Here is a 26,511-nt window from a genome sequence, read left to right as displayed (position 1 = left end):
CGCACCTTCCCCTCCACCACATGCGGCACTCCACCCCTCCCCCACATGCTGTGCCTCCAGACCCCCTACACCACCCGTGGCTCCTACTCCTCCACCCCTTCACCACCCACAGCACCTCCAGGCCCCTTCCACCATTCACCCCCCTTATAAGTCTCCCCCCACACCTGCCCCCCTCCACCCGCAGCATCTGCAGACACCCTCCTCCATCAGCGGTCCCCCCCTCACCCACCCCTCCCCCACCAATGGCACCCCTGCACCTGCCCCTCCACCACCTGCAGCACCTCCGGACCTCCTTTCCCATCCGCCGCAACACCCGTACCTGCCCCTACCCTACCCATGGTGCCTGCGGTCCCCTACCCAACCCCCGGCACACCCGTCCCTTCCCATCCCACAGCACCTCCGGAACCCTTCACCCATCCACAACATCCCCACACCTGCCCCTCTCCCACCCGTGGCACCCCTGCCCCTCCCCCACCTGCGGTGCCTCCGGACCCCTCCCCCATCTGCATCCCCCACTCCTCTGCCCCTCCCCCACGCGCAGCACCTCCCGAACCTTCCCCATCCGGGCCCCACCCCCACTTCTGCCTCCCCTCCACCCGCAGCATCTACAGACACCATCCGCAGTCGCACCCGCTACATTCTGTACATCGTGCCCTGCAGGTGCTGTTCACGCCGTCGCAAGGGGCTGCGCCTCCTTCACCATCGCACGCCCTTTCATTGTGCAATATTTAACCACTAACAAAGGTATGCAGGTAATACTCCATATAATACAAATATTAAACCCCAGAAAGGCATGCAAGGGTTAAGGGGGCGTAGCCCCTTGCGACGGTGTGAAGAGCGCCCGTAGGGCGCGATGAAGCACCTAGTATATATATATATATATATATATATATATATATATATATATATATATATATAAAACCCCGCCATTTTTTTACACAGAAAGCGGGACAGAAGCCCGCCACTGAGGGGGCGGGGCCTTCTTCCTCAGCACACCAGCGCCATTTTCTCTTCACAGCTCCGCTGGAAGCAGCTCCCCAGGCTCTCCCCTGCAGTGTCCAGGTACAAGAAGGGTAAAAAAGAGAGGGGGGGCACATAAATTTAGGCGCAAATAAAACATAAGGCAGCTATTGGGTAATCACTTATTATAAGTGAAAATCCCTGTGTGATATAGCGCTGTGGTGTGTGCTGGCATACTCTCTCTCTGTCTCCCAAAGGGACTTTGTGGGGTCCTGTCCTCAGTCTGAGCATTCCCTCTGTGTGTGCGGTGTGTCGGTACGGCTGTGTCGACATGTTTGATGAGGAGGGTTACATGGAGGCGGAGCAAGGGCAGATAAGTGTGGTGTCGGGGCCGACACCTGATTGGATGGATATGTGGAAGGTCCTAAACGACAATGTAAGCTCCTTACATAAAAGGTTTGATGACGCTGCAGCCTTGGGACAGCCGGGGTCTCAGCCCGCGCCTGCCCAGGTGACTCGGAAACAGTCAGGGGCTCATAAACGCCCTCTATCTCAGATGGTTAACACAGATGTCGACACGGAGTCCGACTCAAGTGTCGACGCTGAGGCACATTTACAGTCTAAAATGACCAAGGCCATCCGATACATGATTATTGCAATGAAAGATGTATTACACATTTCTGAGATTAACCCTGTTAATACCAAAAGGGGTTTATATGTTTGGGGAGAAAAAGCAGCCAGTGACTTTTCCCCCATCTGATGAATTAAATGAATTATGTGAAGAAGCGTGGAGTTCCCCTGATAAGAAACTAGTGATTTCTAAGAGGTTACTGATGGCGTACCCTTTTCCGCCAACGGACAGGTTACGTTGGGAAACATCCCCTAGGGTGGACAAGGCGCTGACACGCTTATCTAAAAAGGTGGCCCTGCCGTCTCAGGATATGGCCGCCCTAAAGGAGCCTGCGGATAGAAAGCAGGAAGCTATCCTGAAGTCAGTGTATACACATTCTGGTACTCTACTGAGACCTGCTATTGCTTCAGCCTGGATGTGTAGTGCTGTAGCAGCATGGACAGATACTCTGTCAGACGACATAGATTCCCTCGACAGGGATACTGTTTTGCTAACCCTGGGCCATATAAAAGACGTCGTCTTATATATGCGGGATGCTCAGAGGGACATTTGCCTGCTGGGCTTTAGAATTAATGCTATGTCCATTTCTGTCAGGAGGGTCTTATGGACTCGGCAATGGACAGGAGATGCTGATTCTAAAAAACACATGGAGGTTTTGCCTTATAAGGGTGAGGAATTGTTTGGGGACGGTCTATCGGACCTCGTGTCCACAGCGACAGCTGGAAAGTCGACTTTCTTGCCTCAGGTTTCCTCACAGCCTACGAAAGCACCGTATTATCAAATGCAGTCCTTTCGTTCTCAGAAAGGCAAGAGGGTCAGGGGCGCATCCTTTCTTGCCAGAGGCAGGGGTAGAGGTAAAAAGCTGCACCATGCAGCCAATTCCCAGGAACAAAAGTCCTCCCCTGCTTTCAGTAAGTCCACCGCATGACGTTGGGGCTCCACAGGCGGAGCCAGGTGCGGTGGGGGCGCGTCTCCGAAACTTCAGCAACCAGTGGGTTCGCTCACAGGTGGATCTCTGGGCTGTACAAATTGTATCTCAGGGATACAAGCTGGAATTCGAAGCGACTCCCCCCCCCCCCCCCCCCCCCCCCCGCTGTTACCTCAAATCAGCCTTGCCAGCTTCCCCCATGGAAAGGGAGGTAGTACTGGCGGCAATTCACAAGCTGTACCTCCAGCAAGTGATTATCAGGGTCCCCCTCCTTCAACAGGGAAGGGGTTACTATTCCACAATGTTTGTGGTACCGAAACCGGACGGTTCGGTGAGACCCATTCTGAATTTAAAATCCTTAAACACTTATATAAAGAAATTCAAGTTCAAAATGGAATCGCTCAGAGCGGTTATTGCAAGCCTGGAAGAGGGGGATTTTATGGTGTCGCTGGACATCAAGGATGCTTACTTGCATGTCCCCATTTACCCACATCACCAGGGGTACCTCAGGTTTGTGGTACAGGACTATCATTACCAGTTCCAGACGTTGCCGTTTGGCCTGTCCACGGCACCGAGGATATTTACCAAGGTAATGGCCGAAATGATGATACTCCTTCGGAAGAAGGGAGTTATAGTTATCCCGTACTTGGACGATCTCCTCATAAAGGCGAGGTCCAGAGAGCAGTTGTTGATCAGCGTAGCACTCTCTCAGGAAGCGTTGCAACAGCACGGCTGGATTCTGAATGTTCCAAAGTCGCAGCTGATTCCTACGACGCGTCTGCTTTTCCTGGGCATGATTCTGGACACAGAACAGAAGAAAGTGTTTATCCCGGTGGAGAAGGCCCAGGAATTAGCATCTCTGGTCAGGGACCTCCTGAAACCAAAACAGGTATCTGTGCATCACTGCACGCGAGTCCTGGGAAAGATGGTGGCTTCATACGAAGCCATTCCCTTCGGCAGGTTCCATGCAAGGATCTTTCAGTGGGATCTGTTGGACAAGTGGTCCGGATCGCATTTTCAGATGCATCGGCTAATCACCCTGTCCCCAAGGGCCAGGGTGTCTCTTCTGTGGTGGCTGCAGAGTGCTCACCTTCTCGAGGGCCGCAGGTTCGGCATACAGGACTCGGTCCTGGTGACCACGGATGCAAGCCTCCGAGGATGGGGGGCAGTCACTCAGGGAAGAAACTTCCAAGGGCTGTGGTCTAGTCTGGAGACTTCTCTACACATAAATATATTGGAACTAAGGGCCATTTACAACGCCCTGAGTCAAGCAGAGCCCCTGCTTCGAAACCGGCCAGTGCTGATTCAGTCAGACAACATCACGGCGGTCGCCCATGTAAACCGCCAGGGCGGCACAAGAAGCAGGATGGCAATGGCGGAAGCCACAAAGATTCTTCGGTGGGCGGAGAATCACGTGCAAGCACTGTCAGCAGTGTTCATTCCGGGAGTGGACAACTGGGAAGCAGACTTCCTCAGCAGACACGACCTCCACCCGGGAGAGTGGGGACTTCATCAAGAAGTCTTCACACAGATTGCAAAGCGATGGGAACTGCCACAGGTGGACATGATGGCGTCCCGCCTCAACAAAAAGCTAAAAAGATATTGCGCCAGGTCAAGGGACCCTCAGGCGATAGCTGTGAACGCCCTAGTGACACCGTGGGTGTACCAGTCGGTATATGTGTTTCCTCCTCTTCCTCTCATACCCAAGGTACTGAGAATAGTAAGAAAGAGAGGGATAAGAACAATACTCATTGTTCCGGATTGGCCAAGAAGGACTTGGTACCCGGAACTGCAAGAAATGCGCACAGAGGACCCATGGCCTCTGCCTCTCAGACAGGACCTGCTGCAACAAGGGCCCTGTCTGTTCCAAGACTTACTGCGGCAGCGTTTTACGGCATGGCGGTTGAACGCCGGATCCTAGCGGAAAAAGGCATTCCGGATGAAGTTATTCCTACGCTGATAAAGGCTAGGAAGGACGTGACCGCAAAGCATTATCACCGTAAATATGTTGCTTGGTGTGAGGCCAGGACGGCCCCTACAGAGGAATTCCAGCTGGGTCGATTCCTGCACTTCCTACAGTCAGGGGTGACTATGGGCCTAAAATTGGGGTCCATAAAGGTCCAGATTTCGGCCCTATCCATTTTCTTTCAAAAAGAACTGGCTTCACTGCCTGAGGTTCAGACGTTTAAGGGAGTGCTGCATATTCAGTCCCCTTTTGTGCCACCAGTGGCACCCTGGGATCTTAACGTTGTGTTGGATTTCCTGAAATCCCACTGGTTCGAGCCACTTAAGACCGTGGAACTAAAGTATCTCACGTGGAAAGTGGTCATGCTGTTGGCCTTAGCATCGGCTAGGCGTGTGTCGGAATTGGCGGCTTTGTCATGTAAAAGCCCATATCTGATCTTCCATATGGACAGGGCAGAATTGAGGACGCGTCCCCAATTTCTCCCAAAGGTGGTATCATCGTTTCATTTGAACCAACCTATTGTGGTGCCTGCGGCTACTCGGGACTTGGAGGACTCCAAGTTGCTGGACGTAGTCAGGGCTTTGAAAATATGTTTCCAGAACGGCTGGAGTCAGGAAGACTGACTCGCTGTTTATCCTGCATGCACCCAACAGGCTGGGTGCTCCTGCTTCAAAGCAAACTATTGCTCGCTGGATCTGTAGCACGATTCAGCTGGCTCATTCTGCGGCTGGATTGCTGCATCCAAAATCAGTAAAAGCCCATTCCACAAGGAAGGTGGGCTCTTCTTGGGCGGCTGCCCGAGGGGTCTCGGCTTTACAGCTTTGCCGAGCGGCTACTTGGTCGGGTTCAAACACCTTTGCAAAGTTCTACAAGTTTGATACCCTGGCTGAGGAGGACCTTGTGTTTGCTCATTCGGTGCTGCAGAGTCATCCGCACTCTCCCGCCCGTTTGGGAGCTTTGGTATAATCCCCATGGTCCTTACGGAGTTCCCAGCATCCACTAGGACGTCAGAGAAAATAAGAATTTACTCACCGGTAATTCTATTTCTCGTAGTCCGTAGTGGATGCTGGGCGCCCGTCCCAAGTGCGGACTTTCTGCAATACGTGTATATAGTTATTGCTTAAATAAGGGTTATTGTTATGAGCCATCCGTTGAGTGAGGCTCAGTTGTTGTTCATACTGTTAACTGGGTAAGGTTATCACAAGTTGTACGGTGTGATTGGTGTGGCTGGTATGAGTCTTACCCTGGATTCCAAAAATCCTTTCCTTGTAATGTCAGCTCTTCCGGGCACAGTTTCCCTAACTGAGGTCTGGAGGAGGGGCATAGAGGGAGGAGCCAGTGCACACCAGATAGTACCTAATCTTTTCTTTAGAGTGCCCAGTCTCCTGCGGAGCCCGTCTATTCCCCATGGTCCTTACAGAGTTCCCAGCATCCACTACGGACTACGAGAAATAGAATTACCGGTGAGTAAATTCTTATTTTTAATTCCAGGTTGTGAGGCAAAAAACATGAAAAATGCAAAGGGGGGTGAATACTTTAGCAAGGCACTGTACATGGTCTGATGTGAACACATTCGTTATGTTTTCTTTGTCTGATGTACTCCATTCCATCTGTCCAGAATCAGATGCTGCAGAGGTCTTAAGTGGAATTGTGCATATTCCACCATGTCGAATGTTGACACCATCAACCCCATCACTCGCATTGCTGCGTGAATTGATATTGTCTGACTGTGCAACAATTCCTGAGTCATTAACTGTACCTTGGATATCTTTTCCCGAGGTAAAAATATTTTCTGCAGACTTGAATCCAATACAGCCCCCAAGTGAATCATCCGTTGGTACGGAATCAGAGACGACTTTGCCCAATTTATGAGCCATCCGTGGTTCTGTAGGCAAGTTATTGTCTGTTTGAGATGGCTCGAGCAATTCCTGGGATTGTACCAGGATTACAAGATCGTTGAGGCATGGAAAAATCCTTAGCCCCTGCTTGCGGAGATAAGCTGCCATAACCACCATAATCTTGGTATATACTCTGGGGGCTGTGGCTAACCCAAAGAGTAAGGCCTGGAATTGAAAATGTTGCTGGAGGATAGCAAACCTGAGGTAACACTTATGGGACAATGCTATAGGCACATGCAGGTAAGCATCCTGTATATCCAGGGATACCATGTAATCCCCCGGTTCCATGGCCAAAACTATGGAGCGTAACGTCTCCATGTGGAACCTTGGGACCCAAATGTATTTAACATTTTGAGATTGAGAATTGGCCGGAATGATCCATTTGGCTTCTGAACCAAAAATAGGTTGGAGTAAAAACCCCGCCCCCGTTGCTCCGGGGGTACTGGAATAGTTACCACGGACTGGAGCAATTTCTGAACTGCTTATTGCAGGGCTCTGGCCTTCGTCTCTATACGAGACAGGCTTGTGCAAAAAAACCTTTGAGGAGGCTGCTTCTTGAAAGGGAAAACATAACCCAGAGATACCACTACTTGCACCCAGGCATCTGTTGTCGACTGCTGCCATGTGTGTGCAAACTGAAGAATTCGGCCCCTTACCTTGGAATCCCCCAGGTGGAGGCCCGCGCCATCAGGCTGATGGTTTCTGTTCTGGTTTGGAAGCTGGACCTCTAGTGGCCCATTGCTTCTTTGCTTTACCAGGCTTATTGTACTGGGTCTGCTTAGATTCATTTTTACCTTTTTGTTTTACTTTGCCGCCGAAACCCCGAACCCCTAGGCTTAGGGTTATAACTGGCAGGAAACCTGACCTTCTTGGATTCTGCTTCTGACTCCAGAATATCTGTCAATTCCTTACCAAAAAGAATCTTCCCAACAAAAGGTAAAGCTTCCAGAACCTTTTTGGATTCTGAATCTGCTTTCCATGAACATAGCCAAATTGCTCTGCGAGCAGCTACCGTTAAGGCTGACGCTTTGGATGCAATAGTACCCATATCCATTGCTGCCTCTTCTAAAAACCGCGCAGCTTGTTAAATATGAGCTATATGGGACTCCCAGTCCCTAGTAGGTGCCGAGAGCCTGTTTTCTAGTTCGTTAGCCCATTCAGCTACTGCTTTTGCCATCCAGGCTGAGGCTATAGCTGGCCTTATGACTGCCCCTGACAGAGAAAATATGTTTTTCAAAAAACCATCCACTCTTCTGTCTGTGACATCATTTAAATAGGATTTTAATACCTACCGGTAAATACTTTTCTCCTAGTCAGTAGAGGATGCTGGGGACTCCAAAGGGACCATGGGGTATAGACGGGATCCGCAGGAGCTTGGGCACACTAAAAAGACTTTTACTGGGTGTGAACTGGCTCCTCCCTCTATGCCCCTCCCCCAGACCTCGGTTATAGGAACTGTGCCCAGGAGAGACGGAAAGGATTTTTGTTAAATTAAGGGCGAAACACATACCAGCCCACACCACAAACATACCGTACAACCTGAGTATTATGAAACCAGATAACAGTATGAACTAACAGCAACAAGCTGAATATAACTGATACACAACCCACATGTAACCAAAAAAAATTAACCAGTAACACTACAACTGCAAGGAACAGTCCGCACTAGGATGGGCGCCCAGCATCCTCTACGGACTAGGAGAAAAGGATTTACCGGTAGGTATTAGAATCCTATTTTCTCTTACGTTCTAGAGGATGCTGGGGACTCCAAAAGGACCATGGGGTCTATACCAAAGCTCCAGAACGGGTGGGAGAGTGCGGACGACTCTGCAGTACCGATTGAGCAAACATGAGGTCCTCATCAGCCAGAGTATCAAACTTGTAGAATTTAGCAAAAGTGTTTGAACCCGACCACGTAGGTGCTCGGCAAAGTTGAAGTGCCGAGACCCCTCGGGCAGCCGCCCAAGATGAGCCCACCTTCCTGGTAGAATGGGCCTTTACAGACTTCGGTAACTGTAGCCCAGCCGAAGAATGAGCTTGCTGAATCGTATTACAAATCCAGCGTGCAATAGTCTGCTTAGAAGCAGGATTTCCAATCTTGTTGGAAGCATACAGCACAAATAAAGCCTCTGTTTTCCTAGTAAGAGCCGTTCTGGCGACAAATCTTCAAGGCTCTTATAACATCAAGAGATTTTAGAACCGCCACAGCATCCGTAGCCACAGGTACCACAATAGGTTGGTTTATATGAAATAAAGAAACCACTTTCGGCAGAAATTGTTGACGAGTCCTCAATTCCGCTCTATCAGAATGAAAGATCGTATATGGGCTCTTGTGAGACAAAGCCGCCAACTGTGACACTCGTCTAGCAGATGCCAGAGCCAAAAGCATGACCACTTTCCAAGTGAGAAACTTTAACTCAACCTTACGCAAAGGTTCAAACCAGTGAGACATAAGAAACTGCAACACCACTTCAAGATCCCACGGTGCCACGGGTGGCACAAATGGAGGATGGATATGCAGCACTCCCTTCACGAAAGTCTGAACCTCAGGAAGGACAGCCAATTCCTTTTGAAAGAAAATGGATAAAGCCGAAATCTGCACTTTGATGGAACCCAATTTCAGGCCTGCATCTACGCCTGCCGGCAAAAAATGGAGGAAACGACCCAAATTAAACTGCCTTGGTTTCACACCAGGACACATACTTTCTCCAAATACGGTGATAATGTTTTGCTGTAACCTCCTTCCTAGCTTTAAGGAGAGTGGGGATGACCTCCCCAGGAATACCCTTCCGAGCGTGGATTTGGCGTTCATCTTCCACGCCGTCAAGCGCAGCCGCGGTAAGTCCGGAAACAGTGGCGTAACTAGAAATTTTTCTCCCCAAGCCAAAAAATTCTTCGGCGCCCCCCCCCCCCCCCCACATCCCCATAATTGCCACTAGTACAGGGATAAACATGCGCGCGCCGTAAAAAAGGGGTGTGGCTTTGCATAAAGGGGCGTGGCATTGCAGGAAAAGACTACCTCATACCCCAGTTTTGCAACCTGCATGCCCAGACGTTAGCCACCACAGGAAAGAAAAATAATCCTGATTCATGCCCCTTATGTTATTTGTCAATTTTCCTCCTTATAGTAATGCCCAGTATACATTATGCAACATACTGCAATGGCCCTTAGACATTATGCCACACACAATAATGCACACACCGTAATGCCCCCGACACATTATGCCACACACCGTAATGCCTGTGACACATTATAACAGGTATCGCAATGCCCGTTATACATTATGCTACACACTGCAATGCCCATGATACATTATAGCACATACAATGTCTGTGACACATTATGACACGCACCGCAATGACCCTGAGACATTATACCACAATGCTCGTGATATAGTATACAACACACTGTAATGCCTGACACATTATGACACACACCGCAATGTCCGTGATACATTATGCCACACACTGCAATGACCCTGAGACATTATACCACATATCACAATTGCCGTGATATAGTATACCATACACCGTAATGCCTGTGACACATACTGCAATGCCCGTTATACCCTATGCCACACTGCAATGCCCCTGAGACATTATACCACAATGCCAGTGATATAGTATGCCACACACCGTAATGCCTGAGACACATTATGACACACACCGCAATGTCTGTGATACATTGTCACACACCGTAATGCCCATTACACATTAAGTCCTACAGTAAGGCTTCTAATTACTTTTAAATTACCTGCTCGTTGCCAGGGGTTTCATGCTCTTGGTTCCATGCACGCTGCCAGGGGTTTTCATGCTCAGGGTGTCATGCTCGTTGCCAGGGGTTTCATGCACTGGGTGTTATGCTCGTTGCTAGGGGGTAGTGCTTGTTGCTAGGAATGTGCTCTCCCAGTGCCAGATATTCCCCCACAGTGCCAGGTACTCACATGTCCCCAGTGCCACATAAGCCCCCCTCCCCCTGTGCCACATACGCCCCCAGTGCCACATAAGCCGCCCTCCCCCTGCTGTTTTGTGTTGGAGGGACACGGAGGGCACAGCGCGAGCCTCTCCTGTGTCCCTCCTGGGTCTCCGGCGGGTCTGTTAAACGAAGTGACGGTTCGTGAGCCAATCAGAGCTCACGAACGGCACTTCCTTTATTAGACACGCCAGGGACACAGGAGAGGCGCGTGCTGTGCCCTCCGTGTCCCTCCTTACAGCAGCGGAGGGAAGGAGGAGACCGCAGATTGACATGCGGACGCTCGTCCGCATGTCAATCTGCGCTAAATCAGTGGCGCCCCCGCAGCCCTGCGCCCCCAAGCCACCGTGAGGGCTGCGGGGGCAGTTGTTACGCCACTGCCGGAAACCCGCAGGGCCCCTGCAGTAACAGTTCCTCTCTTAGAGGAAGCGGCCAAGGATCTTCTACAAGCAACTCCTGAAGATCCGGATACCAAGCCCTTCGTGGCCAATCTGGAACAACGAGTATTGCCTGAACCCCTGTTCATCTTACGATCCTCAGCACCTTTGGAATGAGAGGAAGCAGAGGGAACACATACACCGACCGAAACGCCCACGGAGTTACCATGGAGTCCACTGCACTGGCTTGGGGGTCCCTTGACCTGGAACAATACCGCGGAAGCTTCTTGTTGAGGCGCGACGCCATCATGTCTATCAGAGGAATTCCCCAACGCCTTGTCACTTCTGCAAACACCTCTTGATGAAGAGCCCACTCTCCCGGATGGAGATCGTGTCTGTTGAGGAAGTCTGCTTCCCAGTTGTCTACTCCTGGGAGGAAAACTGCCGACAGAACGCTTACGTGCTGTTCCGCCCAGCGAAAGATTCTTGTGGCCTCCGCCATTGCCGCCCTGCTCCTCGTTCCGCCTTGGCAGTTTACGTACGCCACCGCTGTTATGTTGTCCGACTGGATCAGAACAGGGAGACCCTGAAGAAGGTTCTTCGCTTGCAGCAGGCCATTGTAAATGGCTCTTAACGCGAGAACATTTATGTGGAGACAAGATTCCTGGCTTGACCACTTTCCCTGGAAATTTCTTCCTTGCGTGACTGCGCCCCAGCCTCGGAGACTTGCATCTGTTATCAGCAGAACCCAGTCCTGGATTCCGAATCGGCGTCCCTCTAGAAGGTGAGAACCTTGCAGCCACCACAGGAGAGATATCCTGGCCCTGGAAGATAGACTTATTTTCCGGTGCATGGTCAGGTGAGACCTGGACCATTTGTTTAGGAGATCCCACTGAAACACCCGGGCATGAAACCTGCGAAACGGAATGGCTTCGTAAGCCGCCACCATCTTCCCTAGTATCAGAGTGCATTGATGAATCGACACACTTGTCGGCCTCAGAAGCTCCCTGACCATGGTCTGGATCTCCAGAGCTTTGTCCTCCGGAAGAAATACTCTCTGTAGTTCAGTGTCTAGGATCATACCCAGGAAGGACAGCCGAGTGGCCGGGATCAGCTGAGACTTTGGCAAATTTAGAATCCAACCGTGATGTCGCAGAACCGACAGGGAGAGATCCACGTTTCTCAACAACTGTTCCTTGGACCTCGCCTTTATCAGGAGATCGACCAAGTACGGGATAATTGTGACCCCTTGCTTGCGAAGGAGAACCATCATTTCCGCCATTACCTTGGTGAAAACCCTCGGGGCCGTGGAAAGCCCAAACAGCAATGCCTGAAATTGGTCATGACAATCCTGTACCGCAAACCTCAAGAAGGCTTGATGAGGAGGGTATATCGGGACGTGCAAGTAAGCATCTTTTATGTCGACTGACGCCATAAAATCCCCCCCTTCGAGGCTGGAGATCACAGCTCGAAGAGACTCCATCTTGAACTTGAACATTTTAAAGTATGGATTGAGGGATTTTAGATTCAGAATCGGTCTGACCGAGCCGTCCGGCTTCGGCACGACAAAGAGGATCGAATAGAACCCGTCCCCCTATTGGGATGGGGGAACCGGCATAACGACCCTCTGACACAACTTTTGTATCGCAGCCTTTACCACTTCCCTTTCGGAAGATAAACTGGCAAGGCCGACACGAAAAAGCGGCGGGGGGGGGGCATCTCCTGAAACTCCAGTCTGTATCCTTGGGACACTATGTCTAAGACCCAAGGATCCAGGCCCGATTGAAACCAGACCTGACTGAAGAATCGGAGACGGCCCCCCCACCGGTACGGACTCCCGCAGGGGAGCCCCAGCATCATACGGTGGACTTGGTAGAGGCGGGGGAGGACTTTTGGTCCCGGGTGCCTGACACTGCAGGCGACTTCTTTCCCCTTCCTCTACCCTTTGAGGCGAGGAAGGACGACTCTTTTGTATTTATTAGGCTGAAAGGACTGCATCTGCTGATGGGGTGCCTTTTTTCTGTTGTGTGGGAACATAAGGAAGAAAAGATGACTTACCCGCAGTAGCGGTAGACACCAGGTCAGCCAGGCCGTCTCCAAACAAGACACTACCTTTAAAAGGGAGAGCGTCCATATTCTTCTTGGAATCTGCATCAGCATTCCATTGATGAATCCACAGCGCCCTCCTGGCCGAGACCGCCATGGCATTGACTCTTGATCCCAAGAGGCCAACATCCCTCGCCGCATCCTTTAGGTAATCTGCAGCGTCCTTGATATAACCAAGAGTCAAAAGAATGTTATCCTTATCAAGGGTATCCATATCAGAAGCCAAATTATCAGCCCACTTAGCAATAGCACTACTCACCCAATACAGACGCCACAGCAGGTCTGAGCAATGCACCAGTATTAACGAAAATGGACTTCAATGTCGTCTCCAGTTTGCGATCCGCTGGGTCCTTGAGAGCAGTTGTCTGGAGACGGAAGCGCCACCTTCTTGGACAAACGGGATAGAGCCTTGTCCACATTGGGAGACGACTCCCATTTGTCCCTGTCATCAGAGGGGAAAAGGATATGCCATCAATATTCTCTTGGGAATCTGCCACCTTTTCTGTTTGTGAATTCGTTTTCCTCCTGGAACTTTTACAGAAACAACATTCTTTCCAGGGCGCATCCGAGAATGTTCATCATCTTCGTAAAACTGCTGTACCCGATGAACGATTTGTACAGGAAGGGCTTTCCCTCTATATTTCTCACGTTCTGCCAGTATGCCATGGGTTTCTTTAAGTTTTCTTGATTGTTTTACTATGTATTCTGTGACATTAAATAAGTTAGGAACTCAACTCAAGTTATGTTTGTTTTAAAATTCCATGATTTCTTGTGCTAATTGTGTATGCGGTACAACAGTAATTGAACGTCAACGTCATGATTTTTTTTTCTCCACTATGAAACGGAGTGAAACAGATTTTTTTTGTGTGTGTGGTAATAACGTATACCTTTGTTAAGTACCTAAAAAATTGTGATATCTAATGTTGATTGAACTTAGCGTTTTTTAAGTTTTTGAAAACGTGTGTTTTTACCGTAACACACAACATAAGTAATTTTGTTTGGATTTGGGAGGAATAGTTTCCTTAGGGGTCCAGATTTCATGGTGATTACTTAATAAACACCCGTCATACTTCAAATAAACTGGATAAAGAAGCCACGATTAGTAAATAATTTGATAAATTGAAAAAACAATATTTAACAAACGAATCGTCAGACAGTCGAGATATTTGGCAGAAAATTTTCTTTTTTACATCCCCTCAACTATAAAAAAAAAAAAAATTTTATTGTAAAAATCTGAGATGGGTGGTGGACATTTCATTTTTTGGGGGTGATTTGATGTGGAATGACCCTTTTGTATGTTGTGACATATCAAGTGATAATCTTATAGTTTGAACCGGATAAATTTTTTGATATACAATAATACCCCTTTTACACTGCCAGCTTGTAACACTGGTTATTGCACATGAGCGTGAATAACCCGTGTTGTTGTGGGGTGTAAAAGCGCCCAGTTAGAATAATCCAGATCGAGTGACCTGGTATTCCAACTCTGGTAGCTTGCACGGTTGAACATGGGTTCAACGCTGCTCGCTGTGCTGTGTAAATGGGAATGAGTTTCCCGTTCACACTGTATGGATGGGCTGCTCTTGGAGATCATGTGATCTCCAAGCGCCGGCCCGGTCACGTCACTGCTGACATCACCAACCCAGCAATATGCCGGGTTGGAAACAGCAGCAGAGAGGGGCCTGAGGCGGGTCGGGAGCTGGGAAGCACCCGTGTCAGGCTCCTGGGTGCGACCCGCTTCATTCTGTTCAGATCAAGCCCTAATTTTCTTGTACTTTTTTTGTATTTACACACGTTACAATTTAGGAAATACTAGCTTCAATAAAGGTTACATTTTAATTCCTACTATTAATACTATGTTCTAAAGAGTGCCCCCCAAAAAGTTGTTCTCTTCTTCCTTTTTGATATAAATAATAGATTCCATACTGAAAATAAAAAGGATTTTGCACATTGCTTTAGTAATGTTTTACTTCTCTTGCCTTTGATGCAGATTCAGTTAAGCAGCTACGCATGTTAACTCATAGTAGCCGATTTATGTATGCAACCTGTGGTTATGGAATACCTTAGTGCAGGCTTTTTCAACCAGTGTGCCGTGGCACACTAGTGTGCCGCGACCAGTTGCAAGGTGTGCCGTGGAGTCAGAGTCACTGCCTGCACCTTCAGAGCAAACTGTGGCCTAGACTCTTCTTAGAGGATCAGTCGTGACCGAAGCATTGAAGACGCGGCGGTGTGACATCATAGGTCACGGCCGCATCGTCTCACCACCCAGCCAGCTCACCCGCCTGCATACACATCTTCCAGTTCCTGCCCGCGTCCACAACTTTCCCTGTCCACCCACATCCACACCTGCCCGACCATCCGCTGCTCAGTATTCGCAGCACTCTACTATGAACAACCCCCGCCACTGAGAGACAGGGAGAAGGGCAGCTGACAGGAAGGGGCTAATATTTGTTATTTTATTTCTTCTGTGGGGAGCAAAAGGATTTAAGGGGGGAACAATGTGACTAATTCACGTAGGGAGCAATAGGATTTATGTGGGGAGCAATGTGATTATTTTATGTGGGGAGCAACATGATTTATGTGGAGAGCAATGTGATTTATTTTTGTTGAGAGCAATAGGATTTATGTAAGGAGCAACATGATTTATGTGGGGGGCAATGTGATTGTTTTTTTCTGTGTAGGCCAATGGATGTGTGGATTATTTTTTACTCTGAGGGCCAAAGTGTGTGGTTTTTTTTTCCGTGGGAAACTGATGGTGCGCCTTGCCAATTTTAAAATATTGTTTGGTGTGCCGCGAGTTATAAAAGGTTGAAAATCACTGCCTTAGTGGTTCACAAACTCTTTTTACATCACTGTACCCTAGAGTATTGGCATTTCCATCACAGCACCCCTAGCCCAAATGTTTCTAATAGAGAAATTCAGAAATAAATATTAAATTATGTAAATTGTGCTTACCTGTCATCGTTAGGTGCAGTTATGTGGTGGGGGCATGGTTTGTCCACATATTGTATGAATTGCAGCCTCCAGCACTGGCAAATGATGATGTTTTGGAACACTAACCCGAGGCACCCAGTTTGGGAACTACTGGAATACCTTCTTTTAGAACAGTGCAATATTCATATCCTTTTGTACTGTTCATTTAAAATTGTGCAGTCTAAAGCCAAAAAGCTACAGCAATAGTTTTTTAGTTTCAAATACATTTTCTCTTACGTCCTAGAGGATACTGGGGTCCATATAGTACCATTGGTAAAGACTGGTCCACTAGGAGCCATGGGCACTTTAAGAATTTGATAGAGTGGGCTGGCTCCTCCCTTTATGTCCCTCCTACCAGACTCTGTTTAGAAAATGTGCCCGGAGGAGCCGTTCACGCTGAAGGAAGCTCCTGAAGAGTTTTCTGCATTTATTTTCTATGTTTGTTATTTTCAGGCAGGGCTGGTTGGCTTCGTGGGATTTAGGGGGGGAATGGCCCAACCTCTTGAAGGGTTAATGGTCCCATTCCCCAGTGACAGGACACTGCGCTCCTGAGGGAACCATTCGCAAGCCCCACCATGGCGAGCGTATATTCTCGCAGCACGCCGCCACCCCTAACAGAGCCAGAAGAATGAAGAGTGGTGAGTACTGAGACGGCATCCCGGTTAGCGGGGCACCGGCCATTATGGCGGCACAAAGGTAAGGAGACGCACGGCTTCTAAACTGGGCGGAATGCGTCTCCAGACACAGTACACAACTACGTCTCAGTACACTATACACAGTACCCAGACTGGCAACGCAGCCTTAAAACGGTTACTCTCCATTTTAAGCACCAGATTCCTCAGCCAGTATAAAAAAAAGCGGGAAGACCGTGCGCCATTGAAAGGGCGGGGCTTCACTTTGAGCGGAACCATTTTCCCGCTGCAGTGGACACAGACGCTGACACGCAGCTCCTCCAGTGTGACTTCAGATTACCTCAGCGGTACTAGGGGGTAATAGCAGGGGGGGGGGAGCGACTATTAGTGTACTAAGTCCCCTATCAGGGTACTTAGTCTGCGACCCGGCTAAGCATGGCATTAGCGATAAGGGCGCAGTGGGGGCTGTCTTTAAACAACTCTGTCTCTCCCTGAAGGGCTCTTTGTGGGTTAATTGTGCTTAACCTTTTCCTGTGTCTTTGTGCTGTCACATTTGCATTATGTCAGGCAAAGTGTGTGTGTTTCTTGTACAGTGGACTGTTCCTCTTCACTAGGGGGCTCACTACTGGGTACTCAGGGTCCCAAGCTAGCGGTGCTGAATCTGAGTGGGTTAATTCTCTCAAAGGAATGATTTCCACTCTTTCTATAAAGCTATCCCGCAATGAGAAAGAGACGCAATACTTAAAACAGACTGTGGATGAGTTTATGAACAGAGACTCTGTCCCCAAAAAAGTGTCTGTCCCCTTACATTTATCCGTAAAAGCGATCTCTGGCCCGTATCATGCAATCTGACTCTGATGCTGATGGGTCAGACTTGGAGGAGAGTGAGGTAGACTTGGAGGCGGGGGATGTGGCTCTATCACAGGGAATAGAGGCTCATATAGAAGCTATCAGAGAATGTCTGCATATTCCTGATAAGGTGTCAGAGGAGGGTGAGGAATCTTATTTTAATGTAAAGAAGAAGTCCTCCGTTACTTTTCCTGTGTCAAAGGAATTGAATACCCTGTTTGAAGAACCATAGGTTAATCCTGATAAGAAGTATCAGATCAATGGGAAATCCACCGATGGTGGACGCATCTGTCTCTAGGCTGTCACGTAAAATTGTATTGCCTGTTCCTGGTGCAGCCTCCCTAAAAGACATGGCTGATCGTAAAATTGAGACTACACTCAAATCATTGTACACAGCTGCTAGGGTGGCCCAAAGACCCACTATTGCTTGTACGGGGATCTCTAAAGCCATTGCTAAATGGTCAGGTAACCTAGTTGAGGGGTTAGATTCCTTATCTAGGGGGGATGTTGTCTTGCTTGTGCAGCATATACAGGACTCTGCGAACTTTATGGTGGAAGCCTTAAAGGAAATGGGTATCCTTAACGCACGTACCTCCGCTATGGCAGTGTCGGCACGCAGGGGCTTGTGACTACGCCAGTGGACTGCTGATGCGGACTCCAGGAAAGGCGTGGAAAGCCTACCATTCACAGAAGAGGACTGGTTTGGAGATGAACTAGGCAAATGGATCTCCACAGCTAATGCTTATCTTCCTTCCAAAGCCTGCCAGGAAAGCTTATTCAGCTTCAAATTTACAGCCAAGTTTAAGGGCAAATCCAGAGGTGCTTCTACGTCCTCCAGTGGCGCAAGAGGTAAACCACACAAACCAGTAACTGCAGGTGCTCATGAACAGAGCTCGGGCTCTGCTTCCTCAAAGACTAAAGCATGACGGTGGACCGCAATGCCTGGAAGGCTGTCAGGTGGGCGCCCAACTACAATTCTTCAGTCAGATCTGGTCAAATTCGTGCCAGGATCCCTGGGTCATACATCTTATTTCCCAGGGCTACAGACTGGAGTTCCAAGAGCTCCCACCTCACAGATTCTTCAAATCAGGCTTGCCAGTTTCACAAGAGGCAAGTATGACTTTACAGCATGCCATCCAAAAACTGGTACAGACGCAGGCCACTGTTCCAGTTCCACCTCATCTTCTAAACAAGGGGTAATATTCCAACTTGTTTGTAGTACCGAAGCCGGACGGTTCGGTAAAAGGATTCTGAACCTCAAGTCTTTGAACCCGTACTTAAGAGTGTTCAAACTGAAGATGGAGTCACTGAGAGCGGTGATCGTGGAGGAGGGGGAATTCCTAGTGTCTCTGGATATCAAGGATGCGTACCTTCATATTCCGATCTGGCCACCTCATCAGGCTTATCTACAGTTTGCACTGCAGGACTGTCACTACCAGATCCAGGCCCTGCCATTTGGTCTATCCACGGCACCGAGGGTGTTCACCAAGGTGAAAGCAGAGATGATGTTTCTACTCTGCAAACAGGGAGTGAACATAATTCCGTACCTGGACCATCTCCTGATAAAAGCGCCGTCCAGGGAGAAGTTACTGAACAGCATTACTCTCTCAACCAACCTCCTCCAGGATCACTGGTGGATTCTGAACCTTCCGAAATCTCACCTAGAGCCAACATGGAGGCTCCCATTCCTGGGAATGATACTGGACACTGAGTCACAAAAGGTGTTTCTTCCGTTGGAAAAGGCATTGGTAATCCAGTTGTTGGTTCGGGATGTCCTGAAGCAAACCCAGGTATCTGTGCATTCGCCTTCTGGGGGAAATGGTGGCCTCTTACGAGGCACTTCAATACGGAAGGCTTCACGCAAGCCCTTTCCAGCTCGATCTGTTGGACAAATGGTCCGGATCGCATCTTCACATGCACCAGAGGATCCATCTGTCACCAAAGGCCAGGATTCACTCCTCTGGTGGCTGCAACTGGCTCACCTTCTGGAGGGCCGCAGGTTCGGGATTCAGGACTGGATCCTTCTAACCACGGATGCAAGTCTCCGGGGCTGGGGCGCAGTCACTCAAGGGGAAACCTTCCAAGGAAGGTGGACAAGTCTGGAAGCCGGCCTACCGATAAACATTTTGGCCTGGATCTCCCTTCTGTGGTGGCTACAGTCTTCTCACCTCGTCTCAGGACGGAGGTTTGGAATTCAGAACTGGATTCTGTTAACCACAGATGCAGGCCTCAGAGGTTGGGGAACAGTCACTCAGGGGGTGCAGTTTTAGGGAAGATGGTCAAGTCAGGAAGTCATCCTTCCGATCAACATTCTGGAACTCAGGGCCATATACAACGCCCTTCTGCAGGCCTAATCTTCAAGATTGGGCAATTCAGGTCCAGTCGGACAATGTGACGGCAGTAATGTACATATACCGACAGAGCGGAACGAAAAGCAGAGCAGCGATGTCAGAGGTGTCAAGAATTCTCCTCTGGGCATAGAGAAACGCTTTGGCGTTGTCAGCGGTCTTCATTCCGGGAGTAGACAACTGGGAAGCAGACTTCCTCAGCAGTCACAACCTGCACCCAGGGGAGTGAGGCCTTCACCCGGACGTGTTCAGGTGATTGACAAGTCGATGGGGATATCCACAGATCGACATGGTGGCTTCTCGTCTCAAACGAGAAGCTCAGTCGGTATTGTTCCAGGTCGAGAGACTCACAGGCGGTGGCGATCGACGCCCTGACAACTCCATGGGTCTATCAGATGGTGTAAGTGTTTCCTCCACTTCCTCTGATCCAGAGAATTCTAAAACGTATAAAAAGGGAAAAGGTTCAAGTAATACTCATTGCTCCGGACTGGCCAAGAAGGGCCTGGTACGCAGACCTCCTGGAGATGCTCCTCAAAGATCCGTGGCCTCTACCTCTTCGCGAGGATCTTCTGCAACAGGGCCCGGTTCATCTATCAGGACTTACCGCGGCTACGTTTGACGGCATGGAAGTTGTACATCTGATTCTAGCCAGGAGAGGGATCCCTAACTATGTTATCCTGACTATGGTCCAAGCCAGGAAGGGGGTAACGTTTAAGCATTACCATCGTATTTGGAAGAAATAAGTCTCTTGGAGTGAGAGCAGAAATTATTCTGCGGTGGATTCCCATCTGGGACGGTTCCTGCTTTTTCTGCAGGCAGGCGTGGATGTGGGCTTGCGTCTGGGCTCCATAAAAGTCCAGATTTCGGCCTTGTCCATTTTCTTTCAGAAACAATTGGCTTCTCTCCCTGAAGTCCAGGCGTTCTTGAAAGGTGTTCTGCACATCCAGCCTACCTTTGTACCTCCCACGGCACCTTGGGCTCTCAATGTGGTGCTGCAGTTCCTCCAATCGGACTGGTTTGAACCGTTATGGGAGGTGTATGTAAAGTATTTCACGTGGAACACTGTTGGCCTTGGCTTCAGCAAGATGTGTGTCGGAGCTGAGGGCTTTGTCTCACAAAAGTCCCTATTTAATTTTCCATGAGGATAGAGCTGAACTCAGAACTCGTCAGCAATTTCTTCCGAAAGTGGTGTCCGCATTTCACATCAACCAACCTACTGTGGTTCCGGTTGTCACCGACACCTCTGCTACTTCAAAGTCTTTGGATGTTGTGAGGGCTTTGAAGGTGTATGTGAAAAGAACAGCTCGTCACAGAAAGATGGACTCGCTGTTTGTTCTTTATGATCCCAATAAGATTGGGTGTCCTGCTTCAAGCTGGAGCAGACTTACTATCCAGCATACTTATTCCACGGCAATTTTGCCGTTTCTAAAATCTGTACAGGCCCACTGTACTACGTCAGTGGGTTCTTCCTGAGCGGCCGCTCAGGGTGTCTCGGCTTTACAGCTCTGCCAAGCAGCTACTTGGTCAGGTTCGAACACGTTTGCCAAGTTCTACAAGTTCGATACTTTGGCCTCTGAGGACCTTCAGTTTGGTCAATCAGTTCTGCAGGAACCTCAGCACTCTCCCACCCGGTTTGGGAGCTATGGTACTAAATGGACCCCAGTATCCTCTAGGATGTAAGAGAAAATAGGATTTTAATTACCTACCGGTAAATCCTTCTCTCGTAGTCAATGCTTCATTCTTCCTGCACTGTTAATTGGTTAAGTAATGTTGATGAAGGTAGGTGGGGTGGGGGGTGTGTGTGTGTGTGTGTGTGTGTGTGTGTGGGGGGGGGGTGTTCGTTCGGAATCTCACCACTATCCTTATCTATCCTCTCAAAGTATGTCCGTCTCCTCGGGCGCAGTTTCCCAGACTGAGAATGGTAGGAGGGGCATAGAGGAGGGAGGAGCCAGCCCACACTGTCAAATTGTTAAAGTGCCCATGGCTCCTAGTGGACCCGTCTATACCCATGGTACTAAATGGACCCCAGTAGCCTCTACGGACTAGGAGAAAAGGATTTACTGGTAGGTAATTAAAATCCTTTTTTTTTTTTTTTTTTTTTTATAGCCTATTCCAGCACACAGGGGGAAAAAACAAAAAAGTATTCTTCACAGGTTAAGCAAGAAATATACACCAGTGTGTGTGGTAGTTCCCCTCGCCAATGCTACAGTGCTTTCAGGATGTACAGTATAACCCTGGAACATCAGCGTGGTATAAAGTTAGGTAACATTTTCTTTAAAGGTGTTCTGTTAGGAACAGAGGGGCAGATGTATTAACCTGGAGAAGGCATAAGGAAGTGATAAACCAGTGATATGTGTAAGGTGCTAAAGGCACCAGCCAATCAGATCCTAACTGTTAATTTACATATTGGAACTGATTGGCTGGTGTGTTTATCACCTTGCACATATCACTGGTTTATCACTTCCTTATGCCTCCTCCAGGTTAATACATCTGCCCTAGAGTACAGCTAGTCAAAAAAAAACTGATTCCTTTACTCTCCTGCATAGAAAGAGGAAAAAGAAAAGGAAGAAGAAGGGATGCCAGATGAGGATGGCTGGGTTACAGTGACAAGGAAAGGACGTCGTCCAGGTTTAGCACGGACAGAAATGGTGAATCTTCGGCTGGCGGAAAAAGAGAAAAAGAAGAGAGCCCAGAAAGAACTATTGAATTTCTATGCTTGGCAACACCGTAACAGCAAGAAAGAACGTAAGTGTTAATTGGGGTTTCTATGCTCTGGTACAGTGATACAAGTTGTATGTTCATGTTGAGACATTTGACCAAATATATAAGGGATGAATTCACTTAATAAAAGGACATTGGGACAGATGTATTAACCTGCAAAAGGGATAAAGAAGTTATAAACCAGTGATAAGCGCAAGGTGATGACCCACCAGCCAATCATTATGGATTTAAAAAATTACCGTTAAGAGATGATTGGCTGGTGCTTTATCACCTTGCGCTTATCACTGTTTAATTCCTTCTCCAGGCTTAATACATCTGCCCCATTGACTGGTGGGTTATTGAACGCAGCCCTGTGGGTCTGTGAACAAACAATTAGTGACTACCATAAGTGCAGCATATGGTCGCACTTACACTGCGAGGGGACTTATGGCTAAATGTGTATGATTTCAAAATTGTCATCATTTTCCATGGCTAATCTGTGAAGAAATTCCTGGAGCTCTTATAGAAGTATTCCTACAAAAAGGGCCATTAAATGAATCTGTCCAAATGTGTTCTAGCTTACAATAACCAGTTACCAGTTTAAACAGAAAACAAAATGTAGCAAGTGTGCACATAACACGGTCAAAAAAACGTACCTTCATTACTTCTCCTTCATGTTGCAGCTGGGGAAGGGGTGTGAGGCTTGATAAGTGTTGAAAAAAACGGCAGAGAAGGGGATAATTTTTCCCCCAATGATTACATCTTTCATTTCTCAAATTAGCATCAAAATAGTTTCATTCCACATGTTAGGCTGCACCTATCTCATAGAATTATTGTAGCCCAACAGCACGCAGTGCAAGGAATTGTCAATGTTGGTGTACATCTTCAGTCAGCATATGAACAAGAATTGAATACCCCAGTAGAATGTAGAGTAAACGCATTCTCGGATTTCTGTTGCGCGGGTACATTTTTATTTGAACGTTTTGGTCTGCTAATAGATTATTCCCTAAGAGAAAGGCCACTATTCTTCTGCACAAATTCCTAAACGATATTAAAGAGCCCCGATGCTGGTGAGTCTATTTCCACAATTTAATGAAGCTGTATGGGTTAGTCAGGCCTACAGTATGAAATTTGTAACAAGCGACCTTCCACCAGACAAACCGCTGACACAGTTGTGTTAAAGAAATGTAGACCGTTTACTTGTACAGCATAGTAAACCGACGTTTTACAGCAAGTTTCAGTGGGCACCTTAATTAGGCACCAGTTCACAAACGGCATGTACACAATCTCAGGCTCCCTGTCTCTCACCCACTGGCACGCCCTCTATCGCCTGGCCACTTGTTGGAATCAGGAGCCCTGAGCCCTTGCCCTAACTAGCTTTATAAAAGTGTGGCACAGGTGTGCCTGATTTCTGGGAACGCTTGCTCCAATAGCTGGACCAGACCTGCATGGATGGGATCTCATGTATAAAACTGCAGGGTATTTCTGTGTATCAATAGCAATACAATAATATAATTTCCAACGGGCAGATAATCTTTGACACAACATTAGAGACAACCTGCTGTGTTCCAACACCTCCCTGGGGCTTCCTCTTGGTCCAGTCCTAAACCCAGGTTGCCTTAGCCCGAGCACCCGAACTATTGTGCCCTGTCCTACAAACACCCGGGGTGGCATCCAGACTAGACTGCCACAAACTGTATAAAAATAGCAGCTATTTCTCCTTCATCCACTAGGGGACACTGGAGCGCAGTTACAATGGGGAAATAGTAGGCAGTAACTGGGAGCTGGCACTTTAAAACTCAAACACTTTGGCTAGCTCCTCCCCTACTATGTGCCCCCTCCAAGCCAGTCTTAGTTTTGTGCCCGAGGGAGCTGGTCACTCTTGGGTTTTCTCTGAAGAATTTTTTTTGCTTTTACTTTCTTACACTTACAGACTGGTAGCTCTGCCACTGCCAGTCTGCACCGTGGAAGGCTGCCGGCGGGGTCCCATTGCAGTTGTGTGCGGCTCGGGATGGGCCCCGGCTGAAGGAGACACTGAGCTCTCCGGAGCTGGCCGGACACCGCTGCGTGCGGCGCGTGTTGGGGCCGCTCCGTCGGCAGAAGATTCTGGCAGCGGTGAGTATATGCGGCCGGACACCGCTGCGTGCGGCGCGTGTCGGGCCACTCCATCGGTCAGACCAGCAGCGGTGAGTATGTAACAGCTTCATTTACTTTTTATGGTGGCCAGCATAGAGCTGTTGGCTTGCAGTCTGACTGGGTTCAAATGCCTCTCTGTGTTCTTTTCTCCCCTCCCCCGCTGCTCACTTTTATTTATTTATTTATTTATTTATTTATTCTTAAAAAAATTCCGGGCCCGCCCCTTGCAGCTCCCAGCTCTGTGCAGCTCTTCGCTGCTCACAGAGCCGGCACGGAGATGTTGCTGGTGCCGCGCTGCACATTCAGATCTGGCGCCATTACGGGAGGGGGCGGAGCTTAACCCCGCTCTCTACCACTGGGCTCAGCGCACGCTGGCAGCCATTTTCCAACGCTGCAGCGCGGAAAAGGGGGACAATCGGACACAGTGAGCTGTTTCAGTGGGGAAGGGGGGAAAATTAGAGCGGCACTGTAGTTTATGCATAGCCCCTTCCTCTGCACAGTATTGTGCAGGATTTATAGGTCTGCTGTGGCTGCGTTCTCCCTGCTTTCCCCCCCCCTCCCCCTCCCTCCCTTTCTGCTTGTTGCTGTGTGTGGGGAGTGTGACAGGTGCTACCATGGCTGGTAAAGGCTCAAAGGCAGCACAGAAAGTTTTACAATGCCAGAAGTGTAATGTAAAATTCTCCCAGGGCCAGGCTGATAATTCCCTTTTTTGTGAGGATTGTGTGCCAGAGCCTTCTTCTCGGTCATCATTAGAGCCCCAGAACACCCCGACATGGACAACACAACTCACAGAGGTTATGTCCCTGTTGACTGGGGAACTGAAGGCCCCTCGGGAATATAGAGAGATGGCCCGGTTCCGACAGCTTGTCACAGTACCGGAGCCAGAACCAGCATGGGCTGTTTCCCTGGCAAAATCGGTGGAAGAGCTCTCTAGGGCTGTAATCCCTTCCCAAGCCCCGTCGTTTAGTGTCCCCACCCCCTCACAGGCTTCTAAGAAGAGATTGCTAGCCTCTGTGTTGCAGGAATCTGACAATGACATGCCTCAATTAGAAGAGGCGGTGGTAGATATACAGGATACTGATGACGATCAGGTGTATGAAGACTCTGAACCAGTAGCTCAGGGTATAGAGGCTCTTATTACTGCTATTCGCTCAGTATTACAGGTGGAAGAGACGGAGCAGGACGTCTTACGCCCTTCAAGGTTTGGCATCAACCAATGCTTACCGGAGACATTTCCAGTTTCAGAGGAGCTAGATGCGCTCATCACGGCAGCCTGGAAACATCCAGATGCGAAGTTTCAGGTATCAAGAAAAATGTTGTCTTCCTATCCTTTTCCCACAGATAGCAGGACGCGTTATGAGACCTCCCAGATTGTGGATCCTTCGGTGTCTCATCTGTCTAAGAAGACTGTTCTGTCGGTTCCGGGAGCGACTTCGCTTAAAGAGGCGTCAGATAGGAAATTGGAATCCACCTTGAAGAATACTCACTCAGCGGCGGGGGTATTACATAGCCCGGCGCAGGTAGGTTGTTGGGTCAACAAGGCGATGGAGGCTTGGGCGGAGCAATTGTCCTCTGGAATTCGGGATGATTTGCCGGCGGATCAACTGATACAGTTGGCGGAACACATCCGTGAATCAACCCTTTATCTTTGCGAGGCTTCCAAGGACATCTGTATTCTTGGAGCTAGGATTTCCGCTTTAGCAATTTTGGCCCGCAGAGCTCTCTGGCTGCGGCATTGGCAGGAGGATACAGAGTCCAAAAGGGCAGCAAAAGCGTTGCCCTTTACGGGAGAGGTCCTGTTCGGTAAGGGTCTGGATGCCTGGATCTCTCAGGCCACCGGAGGTAATTCGACATATCTTCCTTCTGCTTCTCCAGCCTCTCGCAGGCCATATAGGGGTCCCTCCTTTCGATCCTTTCGTGTCCCTTCCAGGTTTCGAGGCCAGGGGAGGAGCTTCCGCCTCCCGTGGCCATAGGGGTAGAGGCAGAGGTTCCACAGCCTCAACCCAGTCAGAGGTTAAGTCCTCCACCACTACC

At 49.0% G+C, this 26,511-nt stretch overlaps 1 protein-coding gene across 3 annotated transcripts in view; it reads left to right on the top strand.

The window, feature by feature from the left end:
* RRP7A (ribosomal RNA processing 7 homolog A) overlaps positions 1–26,511 on the top strand; it is a 96,081-nt gene that overhangs the window by 64,744 nt on the left and 4,826 nt on the right. For 2 of the 3 annotated variants that reach the window (XM_063940394.1, XM_063940395.1), the window contains exon 6: positions 22,188–22,386. In XM_063940394.1, coding sequence (XP_063796464.1) covers positions 22,188–22,386 — 199 coding nt within the window. Of the gene's footprint in view, positions 1–21,747; positions 21,893–22,187; positions 22,387–26,511 lie in introns of those variants that run through there. The other variant, XM_063940396.1, reaches the window with a different exon arrangement.

This window comes from Pseudophryne corroboree, chromosome 9 (genome assembly GCF_028390025.1).
Source record: "Pseudophryne corroboree isolate aPseCor3 chromosome 9, aPseCor3.hap2, whole genome shotgun sequence".
Classification (NCBI taxonomy): Eukaryota; Metazoa; Chordata; class Amphibia; order Anura; family Myobatrachidae; genus Pseudophryne; species Pseudophryne corroboree.
Note: the sequence above shows the minus strand (reverse complement) of the source record. Positions and strands in the feature narration are given on the sequence as shown.